The following is a 26,238-nucleotide window of genomic DNA, read 5'->3' as shown; positions in this document are numbered from 1 at the left end:
TTACCGTGAGATTTCAGGTGAAAAACAACTAAACCAAAGAGATGACAAATGAACCAAGTTAGCCCTCCACATGTATGCACCTACCGTTATCTCCACATTTTTCATGGTACCAAAATGAAAATCAGCAAAATAAAACAGATAACTAGAGGCAGAGAACTACCCGAAGAGCTATACACAATATGAACACCGTGGTATCGGTGTTGGTCATGCTTTCACTCTACCTAGCGTTGCCCATAGGCAAAGTTTCTAAAGCCTTCACCCGCTCCATCTTCCGAGCTATCTTGTTCGTTTCCTCGAATTTCATGACATTGTTACCTATCCCAGCTTGAACCCCATGATAAGTGCCACCAGCGGCAGCAGATCTTCACCCCACTTGTGGCTGGTTCAGTTGCTGCTGTTGGAGATATATTGATTGCTCTGATTACTGCTGCTGCTGCTGATCGTTCACATGGAAAAGCACTTTTGAAGCTAAGAAATCTGGATGCTGCTTATCTATTACAGCTTGTGAGGACTGCACATGTTCCTCTTGCTGCGTTGTGGATTGCATAGGCATCGTCAATGTTTCACAAATGAGTTCAAATAAATGAAATGCATGTTGCTTAATCGAAAGATATTAAACCGAAGAAATCTCCGGGTCAACCTCGGAAGATGTTGATCCCTGTGCCTGTGCATCTGCGATTTTAGCTACATGCATTAGGTTCTGCTGCAGCTGTGCCTAGATACCTGAATCATTTTCTTTATAAAATGAGAGCAGATATCCTAGTTTACAGTTCTGATTAACTGACTGTATTACTCAAAAAGACTTAAATATACAGATCTAACCCTAGTTCTTCCACCATGGTAGTCACCGTTCTTCAGTTCCTTAAATTATAGGCAAACCAATGGTAAACAGTCATTCGTCTCATCTTTAAAATACAGATGACCAAGTGTTAAATGGAATGCATATGTTGTTTTGCAAACATGAAAAGGCCTAGAAGTTGAGAACTAAACTAGCACTGAATTATTGTGCTGAAACACTAGCACTGAATTGCACATATGATACAACTTAAAAAACTTAATTACCAAAGAAAAATATTTATGGTAAAGAACTCACTCTCAAAGATTAACGAAATGATGGAAGGCCAATTAAACACACAAACTTTCCGGTTACAGGTGAAATGCAAGAAAATACAGGAGAAACTATGGAGTACAAAAAGGGCCTTATAACAATTGGTATAATTCGTCAGGTACCCGAACCATGCAAGGTTAACATATAAAATATCTTTAAATGATTATCACTTGCATTTTTGGTTGTGGACTGCTCTATCTAATGTTTTTCGTCTTTTGCTTTGTATTGATCAAAAACAAAACCTTGTGTTGCTAATAAAAAACTGCCCTGAAATTTTCTGTTTTTTGCTATTCAAAGAATAAGATTACATCCATCCTCTTTCGAAAAGGAAGCCCCCCATTTGGTTACAACGAAACCCCTTTTACAATTTGTTTCTCTCATTTTTTACTTGATGAAAAATACTCTTCCATACAAGAAAAATGGCCTTCCTCCCCCAAAGAAAATGGCCTCTACCATTTTTCTCTCCAATCTTGAAACAGAATAAAAAAACCCTACAAATTGTTTCTCCCACTATCTACAAACTGTTACCTCTCTTTTAGATGGTTGAAATTACCTCATAACCGTTTTTGTTTTCCAGGCTTTGGTTCGGGCTTGCTGGGCTTGTTTTGATTATGCACGGGTTGGGTTCTCCTTTAGGCCTGCCATTGCTTCGTGTCTGCTCCGACCGATTTGGCCTGAATATAATATTGCCTTGTAAATAGGTCTATCCCGATGTAGACCCCGAACAAATCGAGCATCTACAAAAGTAATCTGCATATTCTATTTGATTTAAGGTTAATAAGATTATCAAGTAAGTGAAATAAAAATATTCTTCTCTTTATTTTACTTTTGAGTGTTCTTATTTTAGAATTCTATTATTTTTCAATTAATTTTTTTGTTTTGCTCTAGATTATAGTGGAAGCGGTTTGCCAATTTCAATATTCATGTAATTAAGTTTTTTAATTTATTTTTATTTTACTGATAAATATAATTGAATATTTTATAAAAGATTTGATTTAGGGTTAAAAAGATTATCAAGAAAGTGAAATAGAAATATTCTTCTATGTATTTTACTTTTGAAATAATCTTGTTTTAAGAGTTATATTATTTTACAGAATTTTTTTATTTTGCACCAGATTATAGTACTTGAAGCGGTTCATCAATTTCAATATCCAGGTAATTGGTATATTTTTTTAATATTTTATTTTACTCTTAAATATAATTAATTTTTTTGGTATAGCTTAGATGGTTTCGTCATTTTTATTTTAATCTTACTTTACATTTTTACATAGTTATATTTGCTATGGTTTTAGTTTTAGGGTCTTTTTGTTCTTACCCAAAGTAGTTGCATTTTTTACATAATTGAATATTTTATATAGTTGAGATGGTTTCGTCAAACTCAAATGGAGATTATGAGATTTGCTTTGTTAGCTGTCGGGATTCTTGTTCCCTCACTTCAATTTTCAGGTAAACAATATTTTAAATAAATAAAATAATTATATAATTTTAACTATGACAATTAATGTGCTAATTATTTTTGTAGCTTCAAATGATACCATAAACTCATCATCAACAGACTCGCAGTCGACACAAGATTTGGATTGAGATTCTCGCAAAACGTTATTCCACAATTCATAATATGGTCATATTATTTTTATTTTCTTTGAACATTTAAGTGTTTTTATATTTATAAAAATGACATTATTATGTTTTCTAGTGAAATATTCGTATAAATTTTATTATTTTACAATAAGTAAACTATGTTATTTTTCTTCAGATTAAGACAAGTATTTTCATTTTAATATATATTGTCATATTATGGTGAAAATCTTTATTTTGTCACTATATTGGAGAAAATTGTATAAGGTGACGTATGCATAATCATCATTCAAAATACTATTACATAACATTATATTATGTCACTAAAAATTTGAAAATATCTCTTTCGTAACATATATGTTGATTTTATTGTAGTATGCGTGACGATATAAATTATTAATAAAAGTATTATATAATTTAGTGATCTAACTAACTGTCATGCAATATAAGTTATAAAATGACGTTATGCATAACTGTCATTCATAATACTATTAGGTAACATTATATTAGGTCACTGAAAATGTGACAATATCTATTTTGTCACATATATATTGGTTTTAATGTATTATTCGTGAAGATGTGAATTATTAATAACAAAATTTTATATAATTTAATGACGTAACTAGTTGTCATTGAGTATTAATTATAAAGTGACGTTATGTATAAACATCATTTATATTGCTAATAGGTAACCATGTATTGCGTCACTAATATTGTGATAACTTTTTCTTTCGTCACGTATACAAAGAAATTATTGAGTTATTGGTGACAATATGATTTATCAATGACGAAAATGTACATTATTTTGTGACATAATTAATTGTCATTGAATGCAAATTATAATGTGACATTATCCATTAACGTCATTATATGTTTAATAATACGTGACAAAATCTTATACATCCTCAAATTTGATATTTAGTGACACGCCTAGGGTGACGTTCACCGTGACGTCAATTTTTATTTCACAAAATAAAAATAGTGACATAAATGTATGTTTCAGTGACAATATTTAAGATGCCACAAATAATCAAATTTGTCCCATGAAAAATACGAATCCAGTAGTGCTCCTTCGATTATCTATGTCTCCACCCCAATCACTGTCACTATATCCAACAAGCTTGTAATCATTAGAAACTGAATAGAACAAGCCAAAGTCAATTGTACCTTTCAGATAGCGAAGAATTCTCTTTGCAGCTTTAAAATGGGTGGTTGTTGGAGATTCCATATAACGACTAACCAATCCAACTGCGTGAAGAATATCATGCCTCATGCAAGTTAGATAGCGTAGACTTCCCACCAAACTTTTGAAGAATGTTGGATCTATACTTTCGCCTTCTTCATGTTTGGACATCTTGATCCCGTATTCTGTTGGTGTGCTTATTGGCTTATAGTTCTCCATCTTGAACTTTTTCAGGATCTCCTTTGCATAGCTTTCCTGTGAAATGAAAATTTCATCCTTTTGTTGCTTAACTTCAATGCCAAGGTAGTACAACATGAGCCCAATGTCTGTCATCTCGAATTCCTTCATCATCACATCCTTGAATTCATTAAACATGCTTGGGTTGCTTCCGGTGAAGATCAAATCATCCACGTAGAGGCACACGATCAAAATATCTCCATATTTGATCTTGATATATAGAGTGTTCTCGTAGGGACACTTGTTGAAGCCATTCTCTTGGAAGTACTTGTTGATTCGGCTATTCCATACCCTTGGTGCTTGTTTTAGCCCGTAAAGAGCATTCTTCAACTTCAACACCTTGTCTTCGTGCCCTTTGACTTCGTAGCTTGATAGTTGTTGAATGTAAACTTCCTCTTCAAGAAGTCCATTTAGGAAGGCAGACTTTACATCCATTTGTTGTATCTTCCACTTGTTTTGAGCTGCCAAATAAATGATTAGTCTGATAGTCTCCAATCGAGCAACAGGAGCGAATACCTCATCATAGTCAATTCCAGCCTTTTGACTATAGCCTTTAGCAACTAGCCTCGCCTTGTGCCTTTCAATCTCTCCTTTAGCGTTTTGCTTTGTTTTGTACACCCATTTGACACCTATCGCCTTATGTCCCTTAGGAAGTGAGGTAAGTTCCCATGAGTCATTCTTCTCGATGGCCTTGATTTCTTTGTCCATTGCATCTCTCCACTTCTTTTCTTGTACTGCTTCTTGAAAGCTCACTGGTTCACAATCAGCAAACTGAAAAAATAATGTAATATTATCTTGTCGTTCAGTTGCCTCATAGAGATCTCTAAGGCTTCTTGTACGTTGCATAACTCTTTCACTTTGACTCCCACTTGACGATGACGAAGGTGATGAGTCTCCTTGAGTGGTTGATGTTGGTGATGTGGGTGGAGTTTCAAGCTCTTGTTGAGGTTCTTATTGAGGTTCACCTAGTTGTTCCCATATTGTCTGCTCATCTTCTTCAAATTGAGGAAAGAAATTGAAGTTATCTACATGAGAGTTAAAATCCCATTCTCCTTCTTCGTTGAAGACCACATATCGACTAATCACAAACTTCTTATTGTATGGATTGTACAGCTTGTAGCCTTTCGAATTAGTATCATAGCCGATGAAGATAAAACTCTCGCTTTTATCATCAATCTTCGTTCTTCTCTCGTCTGGTACGTGAACATGGGCTATACTTCCAAAGGTGTTAAGTTAATCGATTGACGAATATGGCCAAGTGGGGGGTGAATTGGCAATTAAAATTTTGGTGGAAGCTTTTGCAGAAAATTGAAAGAAATTTGCACAGCGATTTAGAGTGGTTCGACTTTCTCAACCAAAGTCTACGTCCATTACCTTAGCTATCCACACTAAGGATTTTCCACAAATTCACTAATTTGTCTTTCTTTTGAGGACAAAGAGTAACCTTACAAACCCTCAAGAATTATACCACAAATTCTTGAGAACACTCTCTCCCAAAGAGAACAATACAAATTTGCAAACTTACAAGGAAATCCTCACAAGGTAGATTCTTTGCACAATTCTAGAATAAAGAAAGAACACTCAGAATGAATATAATTGAGCAAATAAGTGTTCTTGAAAGTAAAATGAATATTGAATGAAAAATAGGCTTGAAATGCTCAAACTTGAGGTTTGATGCTTTCTTTGATTCCCTCTTGATTCTAGTTGCTTGATGTTTCTTGTTGTTGACCAATGGCTTCTAAGCTTGCTTAAATACACCTTGAATCACTTATGAACGTTAGGGATCATTAATGAAGTTTTTGGAGCCATTTAAGTGTGAAAAACAATTAATATTTCTGCTTGGAGCGTGGGGGGAATCGGTCCCCTAATGGGGAATCGGTTCCCTAAGTGTAAAATTCAAATATTTCGACCGTTGAACAGTGGGGGGAATCGGTACCCCCTGGGGGGAATCAGTTCCCTCCGAGCATACTGGAATTCTAGCCAAACCATTCAGGGGGAATCAGTACCCCCTTGGGGGGAATCGGTTCCCTCTGAGCAATCTGGAATTTTGGCTTTGAAATGGTTCGAAATATTTTGTAAAATCGTTTTGAAATTATTTTAAGATTAAAACTTAATTTTACACTTGAGTAAGGATTTAAAATGAACTTTGAAATACTTTGAGTAATATTTTGATATTCGATTTAATATATCGAATATTCTTAGAAAAAATCTTTTTCAAAATTAAAATTCTTTTAATTTAATTTGTTATATTTAAACATCAAAATGTTTTCAACAATCTCCCCTTTTTGATATAACAAAACATTTTAAGATTTTCTAATTTCAAAATGAATTTTGATTTTGAAAATACTACTACCTTACTTTAACAATATTCCTCTTCAAAAACTCCCTTTTTAATTTAATAACAATTTCTCTCCTTTTGTTAATCAAAAATCCGTAAAAGAACTTAAACAAGGTTTTGAAATCATTTGGCCAATTGATTATATATATAGTTTAAGCTGCTAAGATCACAATCAAGAGAAATGTTAGCCATTTTTCATATCAATATTCATAAATAGTGACATGGCAAAATTGGTCATATTGCTAAAATGAGTAAATGATGCAATAAATTTAACTAAACCAAATATTCAAACATCCAAACAAATCCAAAGTTTAACAATCCACAAAAATCAAACATTCCAAATATTCAAATGTTGAAACAATAAGCTTTAAGTTCAAAGTACTAAAGCAAAACAAGAATCAGCATCCGTAGGAGGATCGGGAGGAGGAAACGAGCTCGCATAGCGGCCATTTCATGAGTGAGTTCATTAATACGAGCGTTTGTTGCTTATTGTTTGCACGCATCTCCTGAAGAATTTCCAATTGTTGAGCTCCCATTGTGGATAAATGAGACTCTATAGAAGTAAAGCGCGAATCTATGGTAGCATATCGGAAATCGAATGTCTCCATAAAATTGAAAATAAGGAGGCATTTGATTCGTTGTGTGCTTGCTCCTCGGGCTGCTCCTTGGGATGCTCAGGCTCATCTTCGGCTTCATCGATGTCTCGCATTAATTGTTCAAGCTCGGGATCGTCGTCAGCTTCTGGTGGAGCTCGTGAAGAACTAGCTCCCGGAGTATTTTCAGAAGATCGAACCCATTAACATTTCCTTATCCTTTATCCATCCCGCTCTCGTTAAGGAAAGAAGATTAATTTATTTCTTTAAAGGAAAGACAGCATCTAGACCTACTCCAAGCATGACTTTAGAAATAGATTACTTAGAATGCAACCATAAACTAGAGAGGAACAAAGTTTCTTATTTGGCACTAAGTTTACGGTTTCAACGATTTCAGCAAAAAATCTGAGGTAGGTTTATTTTAATACTGTTTTGAAAACAATGTACCACCAAAGATCTAAAGCAGGAAGAGTAGAGTAACGACCTCCTGATGGTCGAAACCACCAAGAAATCATTAGATGAAGAAACGATCATGAAGGTCTAAGATACTCGCACTATCTCTTCTTTATAACGAGAACCTAAAACCTGATTTCATTTGATACCATCATTATCTAATCCTAATGCTTTGGCTATGTAAGTCGAGTAATATGTAAGAATTTCCTAGGAGGTAGGAACGAACTTCTATGATTTCAGTTTGAGCTCGTTTTTGACACAAACGCATTAGAGTAAAAGATGCGAACAAGTTGATGGTAAACTATAGGTTCAAGGTCACAAGTTTATCAATTTCCACTCTTGTAAAGAGGAAGATATAAAAATATCTAACATAGCTTGACGAGAGGGATACGTTCTTATCTAATTTGTAAGAGTCAAAATATTGATAATACAAAAAACGGTGATTTCTAGGACCAGGATGATTGAAGCACGAGTTTTGGATAGTCATATTAGGATCAATAGGATTAGGATTAGGAATTGGAATTTCAGGAATAGGAGGAGGATTTGGAGGTGGATTGGTTGACGTGTGAGCGATAGATGATGACCTAGCACGTTTCGGATTGGACATGGTTTAGGAAGTCGAATAGAATGGATACCTGCAATTTAGAAAACACATGTATGCAATTCAATCAATCCTAAAACTCATCAAGTCCTCAATATTTCAAGGTTCTCTAAACAATCCTAATGGCAATGTTTTGAAAAACTTATTGAAAATAAGGTTTTGAAAATCAATATGTATAGTTTTTATAACAACGTAATTCAATCAAAACACAAATTTTTTTATTTCGAAATTTCAAAATTTTTGGAAAAATCTTGTGTTTTTGATGAAATTAGTTGTAAAAAATTAGTTTCTAAGCACTAATAAGCAATGCCCGATCACTATTTCTATTTAAAACTAGTCCTATGTTCAAAATTAATGAAATAAAGAGTTTAGAAAAATTTACCTTGAAGATGATTGAGTTTTGATGTTGTTTGCACGATTTTAATGAGCTAGGTTTAAATGATATTTGAAGAGAATTCGATTAAAACGTTGTTTTGAGGCAAAGTGGAGATTTGAGAGAATGGAGGGGAAAAGGGGGAATCGGTTCCCCTTCAAAGGGGGAATCGGTTCCCTCATGGGGGTATCGATTCCCTCTGCACCAAAATGCTAAAATCCGATTTTAAACAAACAAAATGCTAAATTAATTTTCTCTAGTGGTATTGGTAACTCATATTTGAAAATTAATCACGTTCAAACAACCAAATTAATCTTTAAACTATATTTGAACATAAAGTTAATTTTCATAAAGAATCATAAACTCCCCCTAACTAATAGCAATGAATGCAATCAAAAATGACTATTCTAAGCATTTTTCATTTAGTCTTAAAAGTGCTAAAATTATTTTAAACACTAAGTGAAGAAAAGTTGGTCAAACCTAATTCTCTCCTAAGTGTCCAAAATATTTCCTTGTCTAAAGGTTTTGTAAAGATATCCACTAATTGGTGCAAAGTATCAACAAATTCTAGAACTACATCTTCCTTAGTGACATGGTCTCTAATGAAGTGATGTCTTATTTCAATATGCTTAGTTCTAGAGTGTTGGATGGGATTTTTAGTGAGACAAATAACACTAGTATTGTCACACTTGATAAATGGTACCTACTTCAATTCCATAATCAAAAAGTTGTTGTTTCATCCAGAAACTTGTGCACAACAACTACCAGCTAAAATGTATTCGGCTTCAGTGGTAGATAATGCAACACATTTTGTTTCTTTGAAAACCAATAAATCAGCATATTTCCAAGGAATTGACAAGTACCGGAGGTGCTTTTCCTATCTAATTTGCATTCTCCATAATCCGCAATAGAAAAGGCATGCAAGCTAAAGATAGAGTCTCTAGGATACCAAAGTCCTAAACTAGGAGTGTCCTTAAGGTATCTAAAGATTCTCTTAATAGCTAGTAAATGTGATTCCTTAGGACATGATTGAAATCTAGCACATAAGCAAACATTAAACATAATGTCCGGTCTACTTGCAGTTAGATAAAGCAAAGAGCCAATCATTGACCTATATAATTTAACATCTACACATTTACCTCCTTCATCTAAGTCAAGCTTTGTTGAAGAGCTCATTGGAGTGTCGTGAGGTTTTCCATTTTCCAGTCCAAAATTTTTGAGCATATCTTTGACGTACTTAGCTTGATTGATGAAGATGCCATCTTTTCTTTGCTTAATTTGGAGTCCCAAGAAAAATGAGAGCTCCCCCATCATGCTCATCTCAAACTCACTTTGCATTAGCTTAGAAAATTTTTGGCAAAGAGCATCATTAGTAGAACCAAATATTATATCATCAACATAAATTTGAACTACTAATAAATCTTTACCTTTATGCTTTAAAAACAATGTAGTGTCAACCTTCCCTTTTGAAAAACCTTTTTCAATTAAAAAAATTTGACAATCTTTCATACCTATCTCTAGGAGCTTGTTTTAAACCATAAGCGCTTTTGTCAATTTAAGAACATGATCCGAAAATTTTGAATCTTCAAAACCTGGAGGTTGTTCCACACACTTCTTCATTTATAAACCATTTAAAAATGCACTTTTAACATCCATTTGATATAATTTAAATTCATGAAACATGCAAATGCTAATAACATTCTAATTGCTTCCATCCTAGCTACGGGAGCGTATTTTCATCATAGTCTATGCCCTCTTCTTGAGTATACCCTTGAGCAACAAGTCTAGCCTTGTTTCTCACTATATTACCACTCTCATCAAGCTTATTCCTAAATACCATCTAGTACCTACAGTAGATTTATTACTAGGCCTTTCAACTAATGTCCATACTTTACTTCTCTCAAATTGATTTAATTCTTCTTGCATAGCCATAATCCAATGTTCATCTTTTAATGCTTCTTTAATATTCTTAGGCTCTATGCATGAAATAAATGCAATATAATTACAAATATTTCTAAGAGAAGATCGAGTTGTTACCCCTTTGGATGGATCACCTATAATCTCACCATCCTTAACATAGTTGTACTCTCTTGGATAAGATACTTCCCTTTCTTCAATGGTTGGATTCTCAAGAGGATCATGAGTTACCTCATCTTTTGTTTCTTCCTTTGATGATGGTTCTTCAACATCTTGTCTAACTTTATTTGTATTTATAATACCTACATCATTATTCACACAAGAATCCTTCCTCTGAAATGGATTATCATCGAAAACGATATGTATACTCTTCTACAACTAAAGTTCTTTTATTAAATACTCGATAAGCTTTAGAATTTAAGGAATAACCCAGAAAAATTCCTTCATCACTTTTAGCACCAAATTTGCCAAGATTTTCTTTACTGTTGTTTAAAAAAAACATTTACATCCAAAAGGATGAAAATAGCTAATGTTAGGCTTTTTATTTTTGAAAATTTTATATGGAGTTTTCTTTAAAATAGGCCTAATCATTACTCGATTTACAACATATTAGCACCAAATTTGCCAAGATTTTCTTTACTGTTGTTTAAAACAAAACATTTACATCCAAAAGGATGAAAATAGCTAATGTTAGGCTTTTTATTTTTGAAAATTTTATATGGAGTTTTCTTTAAAATAGGCCTAATCATTACTCGATTTACAACATAGCAAGTGGTATTTGTGGCTTCCGCCCAAAATATTTAGGCAAATTATTTTCACAAAGCTGGTTCTAGCCATTTCTTCTAAAGTTCGATTTTTTCCTCAACAACTCTATTTTGTTGAGGGGTTCTAGGTGCTGAATAATTATGGCTAATACCATTAGAATTACAAAACTCATTAATCCAATATTTTCAAATTCAGTGCCATGATCACTTCTAACACTATAGAGTAACCTTTTCGTTTTAGATTAATTTTGAAAATGTGATGAAATTTTCTAATGCTCATCTTATACTTAGAATAGAACCCAAGTATATCTAGAATAGTCATCTACCATGACAAATGCATATTGTTTTTCCACCCAAGCTAGAAGTCCTAGTTGGCCCAAAAAGATCTATATGGATCAATTGTAATACTCTACTAGTTGATACGTCATTAATGGATTTAAAAGAAACTCGATTTTGTTTTCCTTTAGCACAAACATCACAGATTTTATCATTATCAAATTTAGCTTAGGCAACCATCGAACTAAATCACCTTGAATTAGCCGTTGCAAACACTCATACTAGCATGTCCTAGTCTCCTAGCCATAACCAACTATCATGTTCATCTTAGCAACTAGGAATAAATTAGTTCCCTTATCACAAAATTGACTAATACTCAATAGATTAAGCTTTAACCATTTACATATAAAACATTCTTAATTTGTATGGAAGAGGTATTACCAATAGTACCAATACCTTCAATGTGACCTTTTGAATCATTACCAAAAGTCATTTCTCCTCCATTTTTGACGTTAAGCTCAATGAATCGGTTTTTGTCTCCGGTCATGTGTCTTGAGCATCCATTATCAAGGTACCATGAATTTGGATTTGTTTCCGTGCCTTGTAGCAATGCTCATTTTCCTACAACATAGATTAATTTCTAATATTTGGTACCCAAATTCTTTTGGGTCCATATTCATTAGTTTCCAAAATCCTAGTCCCCTTAGGTATCCATTTGTGTAGGATATCCTTATCTTTAGTAGTAATGAGCTCTTTAGGAACTCATATACTTCTAACGATTTTTCTATTAGAGGTTCTTTGGGGACCTCTATGATTGTAGTTTTTAAAACTTTTCTAACAAAGTTTGATTTTGAATTTTCTCCATTTTCAAAACGTTTTGTTCCAACTTTATCAAAAGTGGCTTTAAGATCATCAATTTTCTTTTGATGATCATCATGACCTTTGAAAGTAAATTTAGCAAATCCAAAATTTCTTTTCAAACTCTTCTAGTTTGATTTGCAAATCTTTGATTTTACTTCAAGATCGTTGTTGGTTTTGGATGTGAGTTTATTTTCATTTTTCAATTTGAAACATCATTTTTATATTTAAAAACAATTTCTCATAATCCAAAGCCAGCCATTATATTCCTCTAATAACTCATCATAGGAAAATCATCAAAATCAGATGAGTTAGAGGTTACCTTAGAATCTTCCCCGAATGTCATCAAGCACAAGTTTGCTACTTCTTGTTCCTCTTTATTGGAACCTTCTTCATCGCTCCATGTAGCCACATGAGCCTTGTGCTTATTCTTTGATTGACCATTTCTCTTCAATTGTGGGCAATCATATTTGACATGCCCCGGCTTTTTGCATTCATAGCAAATGATTGAGTCCTTCTCTTTTGGTTCATTTTTTAGGCCTTCATTTCGTTTGAATTTTCTTCTTCCTCGGTAAGGTCTCATCATTTTCTGAACCATTTGGCAAACATGTCATTTCCTCGTCATCGTCATCTTCATCTGAATCACTCTCATCTTTTGTGGATTTGAGAGCAACTCCAATGTTTTTATTATTCTCCTTATCCTTTGGTGTCTCTTCAAGCTTATCAAGGTCCACCTCATCGTCAAGCATCATTTCATGAGTGAGGAGTGAACCGATTAGCTCTTCAAGAGTTAAGGACGTTAGATCATTAGACTCGATGATTGCCGTCTTCTTGATTGCCACGATTTTGGGATGGAGTACTAACTTCCTCACAAGATTTTCATTTGAAATGATCTCTCCATATGATTTGAGACCATTGACAATTGTTGAGAATCTATCCATCATAGCTTTGATATCTTCATTTGGCTTCATCCTGAAATTTTCATAGCTATGCGTTAGAATACTAATTTTAGATTTCTTTACCTCATCGATACCCTCATGAGTGACTTGAAGTTTGTCCCATATTTCTTTGGCGGTTGTACAAGATGAAACTCTTCCGTATTCATCTGGTCCAAGAACACAAAATATGATATGGATGGCTTTGGAGTTGAGCTGGAACATTTTTGTCTCTCCTTCACTCTATAATCTTGGATGAGTGAGAGGCTTGAAGTATCCTTCTTCTACGACATTCCATGCTCACATGTCACTTGCATGAATGAAGTACATCATTCTATTTTTCCAATAGGCACAATTAGCCCCATTGAAGAAAGGAGGCTTGTTGACGGTCATCGAATGAGACTGGAGTCGAAGTTTGAAGTAGAGGCCATTGATGACTTTGATTATCGATGTAGCTCTTCCCGAATCAACTCAAGAGGTGATTAAACCTTCATATGAGTTAGGCTCTGATGCCAATTGTTGAGTTAATCGATTGAGGAATATGGCCAAGAGGAGTGAATTGGCAATTAAAATTTTGGTGGAAGCTTTTGTAGAAAATTGAAAGAAATTTGCACAGCGATTTAGAGTGGTTCGACTTTCTCAACCAAAGTCTACGTCCACTACCTTAGCTATCCACACTAAGGATTTTCCATAAATTCACTAATTTTTCTTTCTTTTGAGGACAAAGAGTAACCTTACAAACCCTCAAGAATTATACCCCATATTCTTGAGAACACTCTCTCCCAAAGAGAACAATACAAATTTGCAAACTTACAAGGAAATCCTCACAAGGTAGATTGTTTGCACAATTCTAGAACAAAGAAAAGAACACTCAAGAATGAATACAATTGAGCACAATAAGTGTTCTTGAAAGCAAAATGAATATTGAATAAAAAATAGGCTTGAAATGCTCAAACTTTAGGTTTGATGCTTTCTCTTTGATTCTCTCTTGATTCTAGTTGCTTAAAGTTTCTTGTTGTTGATCAATGGATTCTAAGCTTGCTTAAATACACCTTGAATCACTTCTGAACGTTGGGGATCATTAATGAAGTTTTTTGAGCCGTTTAAGTGTGAAAACAATTAATATTTCTGCTTGGAGCGTGGGGGGAATCGGTTCCCTAAGTGTAAAATTCAAATATTTTGACCGTGAACAGTGGGGGGAATTGGTACCCTGGGGGGAATCGGTTCCCCCGAGCATACTTGAATTCTCGGAGCCAAACCATTGGGGGAATCGGTTCCCTCTGAGCAATCTGGAATTTTTTGGCTTTGAAATGGTTCGAAATATTTTGTAAAATCGTTTTGAAATTATTTTAAGATTAAAACTTAATTTTACACTTGAGTAAGGATTTAAAATGAACTTTGTAATACTTTGAGTAATATTTTGATATTCGATTTAATATATCGAATATGCTTAGAAAAAATCTTTTTCAAAATTAAAATTCTTTTAATTTAATTTGTTATATCGAAACATCAAAATGTTTTCAACAAAAGGTTCTCAAGTGGGAAATGCCAGGCTTTCTTCCACTCCATGCCTCTTGTGGTGTCTTTCCCATACACTTCTTATTGGAGATCAGTTTGTCAAGTAGACTGCATACACTACTGCTTCCGCCCAAAATTCCTTGGGTAGTTTCTTGCTTTTGAGCATGCTTCGTACCATGTCGAGGATGTTCTGTTCTTTCTTTCTATCACACCATTTTGCTGAGGGATCTAGGAACTATCATTGGTTGATGAATTCCATTTGCTTCACAAAACTCTTGAAACTCCCTGGAAGTAAAATCTCCTACTCAATCGAATTTCATGGCTTTGATCTTTCTATCACTTTCTCTCTCCACTGCTGCTTTGAACATCTTGAAGACTTCGAAAACTTTTGACTTATGTTTCAAGAAATATACCCAGGTTTTTTTTTGAAAAATCATCAATGAAGAGAAGAAAATAGTTACTGTTACCGAGAGAGCTTGTCTTTATTGGTCCACACACATCGTTATGGATGAGCTCAAGTGGCTTCTTGTCTCTTGTCTCTGACTCCTTTGGAAAGCTTTTCCTAAATTGTTTCCCGACTAGACACCCTTCACAAAGCTGGTCAGGATGGTTGATGCAAGGTAGTCCCTTCACCATCTCCTCTTTAGATAGCAGCTCTAGACCTCCAAAATTAAGATGCCCAAATCGAAGATGCCAAAGCCATGGTGCATCTTTGTTGTAAGCTTTCAGGCACTTTACAACATCATTTTATATGTCAATCTAGAACATTCTATTCTTTGACATCGACACTTTAGCAATGAAATTATTCTTATCATCTTTTATAGAAATATTATAATTATTCATATGAATATCATAATCTTTCTCTACCAGTTGCCCTAAACTTAAGATGTTACTTTTCATATTGGGCACAAAGTAGACATTGGAAATAAATTGATGTCTCTCATCTTTTAAACGAATAAGGATGTTACTTCTCCCTTCCACTGCTATTGTGGAATCATCTCCAAACGAAACATTTCCGTTTACTGACTCGTCTAGCTCCACGAACATGTCTTTCCTTCCACACATGTGATTGCTTGCACCACTGTCAAGATACTAGGAATTTGCTTTGCCACCATCAGTTTCCTTTCGTGCTAGAAGAAGAGTTTTTTTGCCATCTGTCTTTTCCTCCACATAGTTGGACTTCTCCTCAATTTTGTTGTTGGGAGATCTACATTCTGAAGCATAATGCCCAAACTTCTGACAATTATAACATCAAACTTGAGATTTTCGGATTGATTCTTCCACGGCCTCGTGTTGAGCTTTCTCCTTTCTCATAGTTGTTATTGGAATTGTTGTTGTAATTCCAGCCTCATCCACGACCTCGACTTCCACCTCGTCCATGGCCTCTACCTCTGCCTTGGCCACGTTGGTTTCTATCATTGCGTTGGCTTTCATGCATATCCTTGAGTTGTAGCTTGAGGAGTTGCTCAGTAAACTCATGCTTCTTCTTATGCTTCTCTTCGTATGCTTGTAATGATCCTTGGAGTTGCTCGATCGTCATTTCTTCCAAGTCTTTAGTTTCTTCAATCGTCATGACTATGTGCTCAAATTTGGGATCCAACGAACAGAGTATCTTCTCTATTATCCTCAAATCTTCTAACTTTTCACCATTTCTTTTCAATTGATTAAAAACAACTACTACTCTTGAGAAATAATCTAAAATAGAATCGGATGCTTTCATGTGTAAGGATTCGAATTCACCTCTTAATGTTTGGAGACGGACCTTCTTCACTTACTCGGATCCTTTGTAAGAGGTTTGCAGCTTATCCCACGCTTCCTTGCTAGATATTGCACTCGAAATCTTTTCAAAACCATCATCATCTAATGCTGATAGATGATGTAGAGAGCCTTCTTGTCTCTCTTTCTTGAATCCTTCAAAGTTGTCTTTTGATCTTGTGTAAGAGTAGCAAAAGCATCATTATCCGCAGTCTCATTATAGCCTTTCTCTATGATATCCCACACATCTTGTGATCCAAGAAGTGTCTTCATTTTGATACTCCAATTGTCGTAGTTGTTGTTGTTGAGTGTCGGAACTTGGAATGGTGTCATACCATTTACTATATCTCTTAATATAATGAGATTTTACAAAATCTGATTGCACGGATGAATCTAGAACGCCGAAAAACCTTGGGAGGGACTTGGAAAACTCAGTCAATGGCTCCAACTCGGCTGACTCGGCTTAACTCGGTTAGTCAACTCGATTTTCTAGCAGCAGTCTTCTGGCGGTGCGTGGCGGCGTGTCAAAACTCAGATTGGGAAGATTTTGGCTGCGGCAGATTCCTCTCGTCGAGATCTTTGATCTTTCCAACTCACTCTGATACCACTTTGTTTGAAATAAAACACTCACACAAACAACTTTTATTGAAACTCAAACAAATATTACAAGAGCACTCTCACTCAAAAACAAGAACTACAACTCACTCTTATAAGACTTTGCTTCTTCACTCACTTAGAAGCTCTTAATTTTTCTTGATGCTTAAACTATAATGGGGAGGGGTATTTATACTACTCAAGAACAATCCAACACCACAAAAATTAAATAATTTAAACCATTAAAGTCTACAAATACCTAACTCTCACCTAACTAAATTGATGTAAGCAATGACATCTTCATCTAATTAATGTATGAAATGACATCAATTTAGTTTGAGTTTGGGTTTAGGCTCCCATAATGGATCAAGTTTATGATCCAACATTGATGCACGATTTTATATCAAGGAGGATAAACTTATAAAATTTGAGAAAGGTCGAACTTGTAAAATTTTAAGAAGCAAAAACAAATTAATAATAGAAAATAAAATAAATATCTAAAATATTTGATAATTTAATTTTCAAGGGCAAGTACTCCCAACGTCCCTACGTTATACTTGAATAGGAGGAAAGATGTTTAAAGAAAGGGTCACTCACGAGGCAATCTCAGCCAGCTTTCCCTAGTTTTGGTTCTCTATTATGGCCATAATCAACTCTTTATTCTCCTCAAGGTACTACAAGAAAATTCATCCATTATCATATCAATAGTCACAGAAAATCGATACAATTTTTCCCCAACAAACAAAAAGATACTTAGAAAGTCAACAATTCAAAGCTATTTTAACTTGTGAAAGTGAGAAAACAAATGACATGATTGTGAAACTGTAGTAAAAATCATTAGTAATGCCAAGAATCCAAAAGAATTTTAACTTGATTACAAATGATACATACACAAAACAATGCATGCAAAACCCATCATATATGAAATATCCAGTTAACCAAAATGCAAAAAAATATATAAAAAGGACAATGTTGTAAAGATCAAAAAACCATTGGAATCTACTCAATGGTGATGTTCATCAACTGTGCAGGATTCTAATACTCGATAAAAAGGACAATGCTGCTTGTGCTGTGGCTACTGCTACTTCAGCGGCTGCTGTTGTGGCAATGGCCACCGCAATGGCATGTCTTTGCTAAGCTTCACCACCTTCAGGGAAGGTGGCCTCTTTAGCACTACTTGTAGTTGTAGTAGTAGTAGTAGTTATAGTCTTTGCTTCATTGTGATGTATTATTGTTTAATTTGGGAAGGCTTCTTAAAAATTCATCTTCGTTTTCCTCTTTTCTGCTCAAAATTACTGAGAAAAAGGGGGAAAATAGATTTAAAGTTGATGGCATGCAACAGAATTAAAGCAAAAATTTTGAGAAATGAAGAACTTCTCTTCCTCCTCTTGTTCGTTATCTTCTCTCCTCCTAGAGCTTCTATTCTTGCTTTCCTTGTTAGGTGACCTAAAAGCCTTCTTCACTGCAGCCAACCAAGAGTTTCCTCCAATCTTCCCCATGAAAGATGGATTTCGCACAAAAAGAAAAGCTTAAACTAAACCAACTATATAATATATAACAAAAGACAATGGTGATTTATACATAAGTCATGGGAGCCTTAGTCTCCGGTCTCCATATGTAATCGAAAAACTAAGCATGTAATTTTCTTTGAGTGAATTAAGTAATATTTTAAGTTGAAATAGAAAACATTACATTATTGATAACAATCATATAACAAACTCATGTAACATTTTAGAGTGAACTTTGGTAAAAAAATCATGTAAATTATATAACTATTTTTGTTGCAATCTAAAAAGTTACCATCAAGAAAACCATGTAATATTCTCGATTGTAATCAAAATTATTATTAGTTGTATACTTTTTTAGAGTAGACAGAGTAACATCTTAGATTAAAAACTCACAATGTAATGACAATTTATGTAACTTTTTAAAATAGATAGAGTAATATTTTAGATTAAAACCCGCTGTAAATTAACATTAAATTGGCTAGAGATCTAATGAAAAAGAAAGAAAGAAATTTTGGATTTTTGTGTGCAAAGTGACATAGTGATAGCTAGTCCTTGCATTGGGAGCCGACGCCATTGCATCATAGTTAAGCTGTGTAAAATTATATCTATTTTATTATAAAAAATTTGTATTATAAACATATATGTACTTTACAAAAATATTTTTAAATCTATTATAGAATAATACCAAATAGTAGTCGAAAATTATAATAAATGGTAATATTGTCTTCAAAGTTTACCATAGAATATGGCAGCATAGGAGATTTGGTAACCGTGGGCAACGTTGAAGTCATGGTTGGTAACTTTTTGGACAAGTTTTTAAAATGGGATCTTTTAAAATATAGCAACCACTATGGAATTTAGAACATTTTTCTGACTATGCATGTTGTGTATTATATTCAGAGTTAATTGTATTATATGTTCTTAAAGTATGATTTTTTTTTAAATTGGTTTCTAAACTTTTAAATACTCTAATTTTATTCTCAAATTATGATTTTTATTTTAAATTGGTCAGTTTAACCTAAGTTTATTTTTTTTCAAACATATTATAATATAGATTGACCTAACAAATTTTTCAACATGGGATATGATTAATATATACATATAGTTTATGATGAAATTGAAATGTTCAAAAAGTTTGGAGACCAATTGAGAATGGACATAGTTTGGGGATGAAACTAAAATGTTCAAAAGTTTGAGGAAAACTTTAGAATGATGGTCACAGTTTAGGGATGAAATTAAAACATTTAAAAGTTAAAAAACTAATTTAGAATGAAGGACATTGTTTGAGGATGTGTGATGCATTAACTCTTATATTCATAGAAACAAGCTGTAGTTACTAAACTATAAATTTTATCCCTCAACTTTAATCTTATTTTCACCTTGGTATCTAATTTTTCAGTAATTTTAGTTTGATCGTTAAACTTTTAAATTATTCTTGTTTTTGTTACTTTATCGTTAAAGACATTAAAGAAGATGAAGCCGGCTATAGAAATTAATTTTATGTATTAGTGAGGTGTTGCGTTTGGTTCAAGATTTTTTAATAGTGCTAAAAATTCAGGGCAAACGTTAAAACGGAATTATAATTTAAGTTCTTATTTTTATTAAAAAAAATTTAGATATCTAAAATAGAAAATATGGCATAGTTTGGGGTACTCTTTCATTTAATCCTTATACTTTTAAGGGTAAAGTACATAAATGATCCCCCAATTATATGATAATATTTTATTGAGTCCCTTGACTATTAAAAATTATAAAATGATCCCTCAATTACAGGGAATTGCTTTGTTGAGTCTTTCAATTATTAAAAGTTACAAAATGATCACTGGACTATTCATTATATTCAAAATTCATCCTTTTCCGTTAAAAAATTAATAATCGTCTAAGTTGGACATTAACATGTTAACAGAGATATGATAGTCATTTGCGATTACGAGATCATATTTTATCATATCTCAATCAGCAGGTTAACATACAACTCAAATTTCGATCAAGATTTTAATGAAAAAATATGGGTTTGTAACATAATAATAGGGGTGACCAATCTGTAATTTTTAAGAGTTGAGGGACTCAATAAAGCAACTTTCTAAAGTTGAGGGATCATTTTGTAACTTTTAATAGTCAAAGGACTCAATAAAACATTATTATATAGTCAGGGGACCGTTTATGTACTTTATCCTATTTTTAAAGTGAATTTTGAGTCGTAGTTAGGGATGGACATGAGTTGGGTTAGGTCGGATTTTCGGTCTACCCGACCCGACCCGAAAATTGTAAATCTTCCACCCGACACAAAAATTATACCCCTTCCACCTGACCCGAACCCGACTCGACCCGAAATAATATTTTTATTCAATAAAATAGAGATTTAATTGAAATAAAAATAATATATAGAGGGGTATTATTGTAATTATCCCTAAATATATAAAGTAAAATTATAATTTTTTAGGGTCGGGTCGGATATTTTTCACCCTAAATCTGAACCCGAACATAACTTAAAAAATTCAGACCCAAACCCAAATTTTCTTTCTAAAAATCAGATCCGGCCGAGTTCGGGTACCATGCTCATCCCTAGTGAGCACTAACTTATGCGTTGGTAAAAATTGAACCAAACGCAGATTATTGACGTTAACCGACTGTAACAAATGAATAAATAAATAAATAAACAAACAAGAAAAAGTAGAAAAAGAAGTTGAGCAACTTTAAAACTATTGGATACATTTTTTCAATTCAACATGAAATTATGTGGAAAAAGATAATAATTCTTTACCATATCCAGATTTTAGAACTTATTCTATTCATGCATTAATGATATATTAAGAACAGATTTGCATAAAAATTAACAAGAATTGTATAACTCAAATTTGGAAGTCATGGTTTCTTTTCTTCAATTCGGGCTGCTTTTTTTTAGAATTTTAATTATTTATTTATATTGTAAATATATTTTAATTGTGTTAGTAAAAGTATTGGGTTGGAGACAAACTGGTCAACAAATATTGACATTTATGAACAAATTGAGAAAAAAGACAGAGACGAAAGCTAATAAAACCATTTCCAACCCCTCACTCTCCCTCCTCGAGCCATTTCAACTATATATATATTTGAAGGCTGCTTCTTCTTCTTTCAGATTGGGTTGATTGGCAGTGGTGAGAAAAATGGTTTCAGGTGGAAAGACTCACAGTTTTGAAGAGGTTGCAAATCACAACAAGATCAAAGATTGCTGGCTCATTATTTCTGGGAAGGTCAGCTCATTTGATTACTGTGTCTCTCTATTTCATGTTTGTTTAATTGCTCTTATTGTTGTTTGTTTGATCATTGATTGTTGATGAATCGTATGAACGAATACGCATCTTCTTAAGAGTTTAAGACAAGGGAAAACAAGTAAATGAGTGCTTGCTTGGAATATAACTGAGATTTGGGTGTAATAGGTGTATGATGTAACTCCATTCGTGGATAAGCATCCCGGAGGGGCCGAAGTCTTGCTTTCGGCGACAGGGAAGGATGGGACAAATGATTTTGAAGAAATTGGGCACAGTGATGAAGCCAGAGAAATGATGGAAAAGTACTACATCGGTGTGATCGACTCTAAAACTGTGCCCGCCAAGCGCACCAACATTCCCCCCCAACAAACCCCTTACAATCCCAACGCTAAGGCCTCTGAATCCCTGGCTAACATCCTCCGATTTCTACTGCCCCTCTTCGTCCTCGGCTTCGCTCTTACACTTGGTCTCTACACCAACAAAGACTAGGAAGCAAGGACCTCTCACTAGCTGCTTTCATCCTTTTTACTTTACAACAAAAACCATGTTATATTTTCCATTTAGGGGCGTTTGGTTCAAGAAATGTAAGATTATCTTTGGAAACACCATTACTGGAATGTAAGGGAATATTGTATTACCTTGTTTGATTTGTTTAGCATGAATATAAGATTACAGTGTTTGGTTTGAGGAATGTAAGATTACTTGGATGCATATTTTATCAAATTATCCTTGTGATATATTTTTTAAAGTTAAACTTTAATATTAATTTATAAATATTTGAATGAAAATTCATAAAAATATTTTAATCGTTATACTATCTAACTTTTGAGGAGAAATTACATTTAATATATAATTAATATAATTAGTATATTAAATTTATATTTTTAAATAATGTTCATAAGTATCATATATTTATATAAAATCTAATATAGTATTAAAAAATAATATTATGGTAGTAAAATATTATTTTTAATAATTACATTTTTACAATAATACTATTTTTTCGTCCAATAAAATTATAAATAGTAAAATATTGAATATTAAAAATATAAAATATTTTAAATTCTCAAAATTATTAATATTTTAGTAAATCAAACTCTTGTATATTGTTATTATTTTTATAATTTTGAGTGAAGTATAAAAAATAAGAATTTAGAAGGACCATTTTAAAAAGAATTCATTAGTCCAAGGGTATTATTGTCCAAAGCGGTGGGAATGTAAGATTACCTAAGAATTTGGAGGTAATGACATTTTACTATTTTAACAAAAAAAATGCTACTATTGGGAAAAGAGTATTTCCAGTAATGTAAGATTCCATGAACCAAACGTGGGAATACAATTCTGGAAAAAAACATTCCCTTTTGTAATGTAAAATTCAATTCCACGAACCAAACGTACCTTAGTGTCTTCAACCTCGTATTGGTTCACTGTCCAAGATTATAATTATTGAGCAACTTTGAAGCCTGTGTTTACAAACATTTGCTCAAATAATAATGCAATTTTTCATACTATAGTGAATGAGTACGGGATGGTATCATTATCATACCTTTGATGCATCTGTCATATGTCTGCAAATCCGAATGAGAGACCAAATCAAGGACCAAGCCCCACAAAGAAGAAAACTGAATTAAAAAGATTTTCCTTCTTTATGGCCACAAACAGAAGAAAACTGCAACTGCTGACAAACACATTACAATCTAGCACAAACGTAGCCTATGAAGACTCCAGTTTGCCACTAAAAACCTTTTTCATAAAACATCCCCATTAACCGATCAACTTTGTAACAATAAACTCCAAACAGGTGAAGCATGGTTTCAGTAATAAAACAATAAACTACAAACATCATACTTTTCACCTTCGACAGAGATCCATCAAACGCTAGCTTATAGTTACCGTGCTCAATCCACGTGATTCTTAGGAACAACCCTTTCATCCCCCCCAGAAAATTTGAGGTTTACCAATCCACCAGTTTCTTGAGAGTTCAATTTCTCACATCCTCAATTATCATAACAACCATGCCAAGATAAACTCGAAACTTGAAAAAACGTTTTGTTTTATATAACAAAATATAGTAACAAACAAGGTTATTAACAATGGGGTGTAGCTCATATGGTAGAGCACTCGCTTCGCATGCGAGAGGTACGGAGTTCGATTTCCCGCACCTCCAGTTCCTTTTGAGAATCCTTTTTGCGTTTGAGAAGATGCCATTCGCAACCGCTGTGATCTTTTTGATGGCTGTTTGTTCAATAATGAGGTGGCATTTACCAACGACGTGGGAGAGGCTTTATTAGGGCACGTGGCCAAGTGTCTGTTATGGCTTGTTTGGGAGATTACTTTACCAACACTGTTTCATAACCAAGTGAAATGGGAAGGAAAATAACTCATATAAACACGTATGTATAACTTGTAAACGAAATGGAAAGCTTCACCTGAAAACAAAGAGAGACGCGGAGTTGTGAAAACCCTAATGGGGAAGACCATAATCCTAAAGGTTGAATCAAGTGACACCATCAATAATGTGAATACAAAGTTTTAATATTTAAATTATTATTATACCGAGACAAGTTACCATATGCACTAACTTTTTAATCCTCGATGACCAAAATAACAATTAAATATAATGTTACGTATAATTTTAGAGAAAAATTGATTGATTAAAATATACAAAAAAATGTGAGTGAACAAGTAGATAATTTATCTTTATATTTTTAAGTAAATATTTTGTTAAGTTGAACTGGATTCATCGTAGAGAAAGATATTATGTAACACCTTCAACTCGACCTGAAAAAAGAACCCGAATCGAAAATGTCACATTAGACACCGAGGTGATCTCTATAACACCCTAATATGATCCGACTCGAAATTCGGAGGATTAGAATGTTACACTGAACCATCTAAGTGGCTAACCATTTTTTTAAAATCAATACTCGTAATCACTATTTAAAAACCAATAGTTCAAAACAGTAACAAAATCCTTTTTATAAATCAAAGCTCCATGACAAAATTTAAATAAATTAATACAACTTAAAGTTTACATACAATTCATAATACATAAGGGTCCTATGAATACACATGCCAACTACAAGTAACCAAACAATACTCTGTGAGGAAGGCTGGAAATATTGTTGCGATGGTGCTCCTCGAACAACTTAATATACTAACATACGAAAGGAAACATACGAAAGGAAACATCCAAACGTTGAGCTTACAAAGCCTAATAGTATAATCCATAATCTAGAGCAGCATATGAATTACATAAACATAGGCATGCTGGCATATATGGTAATAAATAGTAGGTACATGCATGATCCTAATCAAGTGCTACCTACTTAAGGTTCAATAGTTCTATCTCTTTAGTGTAAGTCTCGTGCTTCCCTTAGTCTCTACAAAGGGCCTCACCGTGAGTGAATTTATAATAGGTCTCTAACCTCAGTATCATCCAAAAATGTATCATCATGCAACACACAATGATAGTACCCAATATCTCAAAGACGCCTGATACAATCACACAATAACCAGTAAGCATCATGGTGTGGCTCAGGGTCACATAGCATCACAAAACTCATACCCCTATTTTCTTACTACTAGCAACTTACGCGAGATATAGGTCAAACTGCATCAACATGCATGTATCACATAACATTGACACTTGCTAGGATAGTCTAGTCTTTTATAGTACTCATAACATGCATGTATCACATAACATTAGTAAAACGTTCGACTAGCATCTAAAGTCCTCTCGCATTGAATTTGATATATATGAATATTTCTCAAACAGCTGGACGATCGTCACATGCACGCATAAGTAAAGCAGGTGTCCTTATCATTTCCAGAGTGACAAAAAAAGGCAAGTCTTATAGAATCTTACCTTATAAGGTTTTGATGGTTATCACACATATACTATTACTATCATGTGATTATCTTGTCATTATTATCATGTAGTTATCTTGTCATTATTTTCAGTTATAACACAAATAGGGGATATTTCTCCCTCACTTACTATTATTTCATTTGTTTTCTCTCATAGAACGATATGCAAGAGCTTAATAGTATTTTTTTCTGTTTTATGCCCTTAAGGAAATTCATATCCATTGCTACCCTCTTGGTATAATTAAAATAGCCCAATATTTGATTAAAAGATAGTTTAATATCAATTACTCCCTTGTCACTCTTGTCACACTTCCCCTCTGTTCATCCTTGAATCGGTAGGGCTCTTATACACCTTTGATTATAGGTGTTCACATAGTACTCGCTTTTCTCTATCACATTAGTCATGACATTCATCGTTTCACTCGATGGAACATATTTGGAACGATCCTTTGCTCACGATTTCTCAATTCGTGTTCGATTGAAGATACTTAGAAATTTTTTGCCTAATATGGTTACTTCGGTTGT

The 26,238-nt window shown here is 33.6% G+C and overlaps 1 protein-coding gene and 1 pseudogene across 1 annotated transcript; one reads left to right on the top strand and one right to left on the bottom strand.

The window, feature by feature from the left end:
- Nucleotides 1-164: 164 nt before the first annotated feature.
- LOC120158747 lies at nucleotides 165-18,580 on the bottom strand (annotated as a pseudogene).
- Nucleotides 10,664-22,534, top strand: LOC120158623 (cytochrome b5-like). The gene is made up of 4 exons (XM_039169441.1): nucleotides 10,664-10,670; nucleotides 11,205-11,207; nucleotides 21,728-21,825; nucleotides 22,012-22,534. The coding sequence occupies exons 3-4, from the start codon at nucleotides 21,739-21,741 to the stop codon at nucleotides 22,330-22,332; spliced, it is 408 nt and encodes a 135-aa protein (XP_039025372.1). The 5' UTR covers nucleotides 10,664-10,670; nucleotides 11,205-11,207; nucleotides 21,728-21,738; the 3' UTR covers nucleotides 22,333-22,534.
- The last annotated feature ends 3,704 nt before the right edge of the window (nucleotides 22,535-26,238 follow it).

This window comes from Hibiscus syriacus, unplaced genomic scaffold (genome assembly GCF_006381635.1).
Source record: "Hibiscus syriacus cultivar Baekdansim isolate YM2019G1 unplaced genomic scaffold, ASM638163v2 tig00111330_pilon, whole genome shotgun sequence".
NCBI lineage: Eukaryota > Viridiplantae > Streptophyta > Magnoliopsida > Malvales > Malvaceae > Hibiscus > Hibiscus syriacus.
The sequence above is the reverse complement of the archived record's forward strand: the minus strand, read 5'-3'. Positions and strand labels throughout refer to the sequence as shown.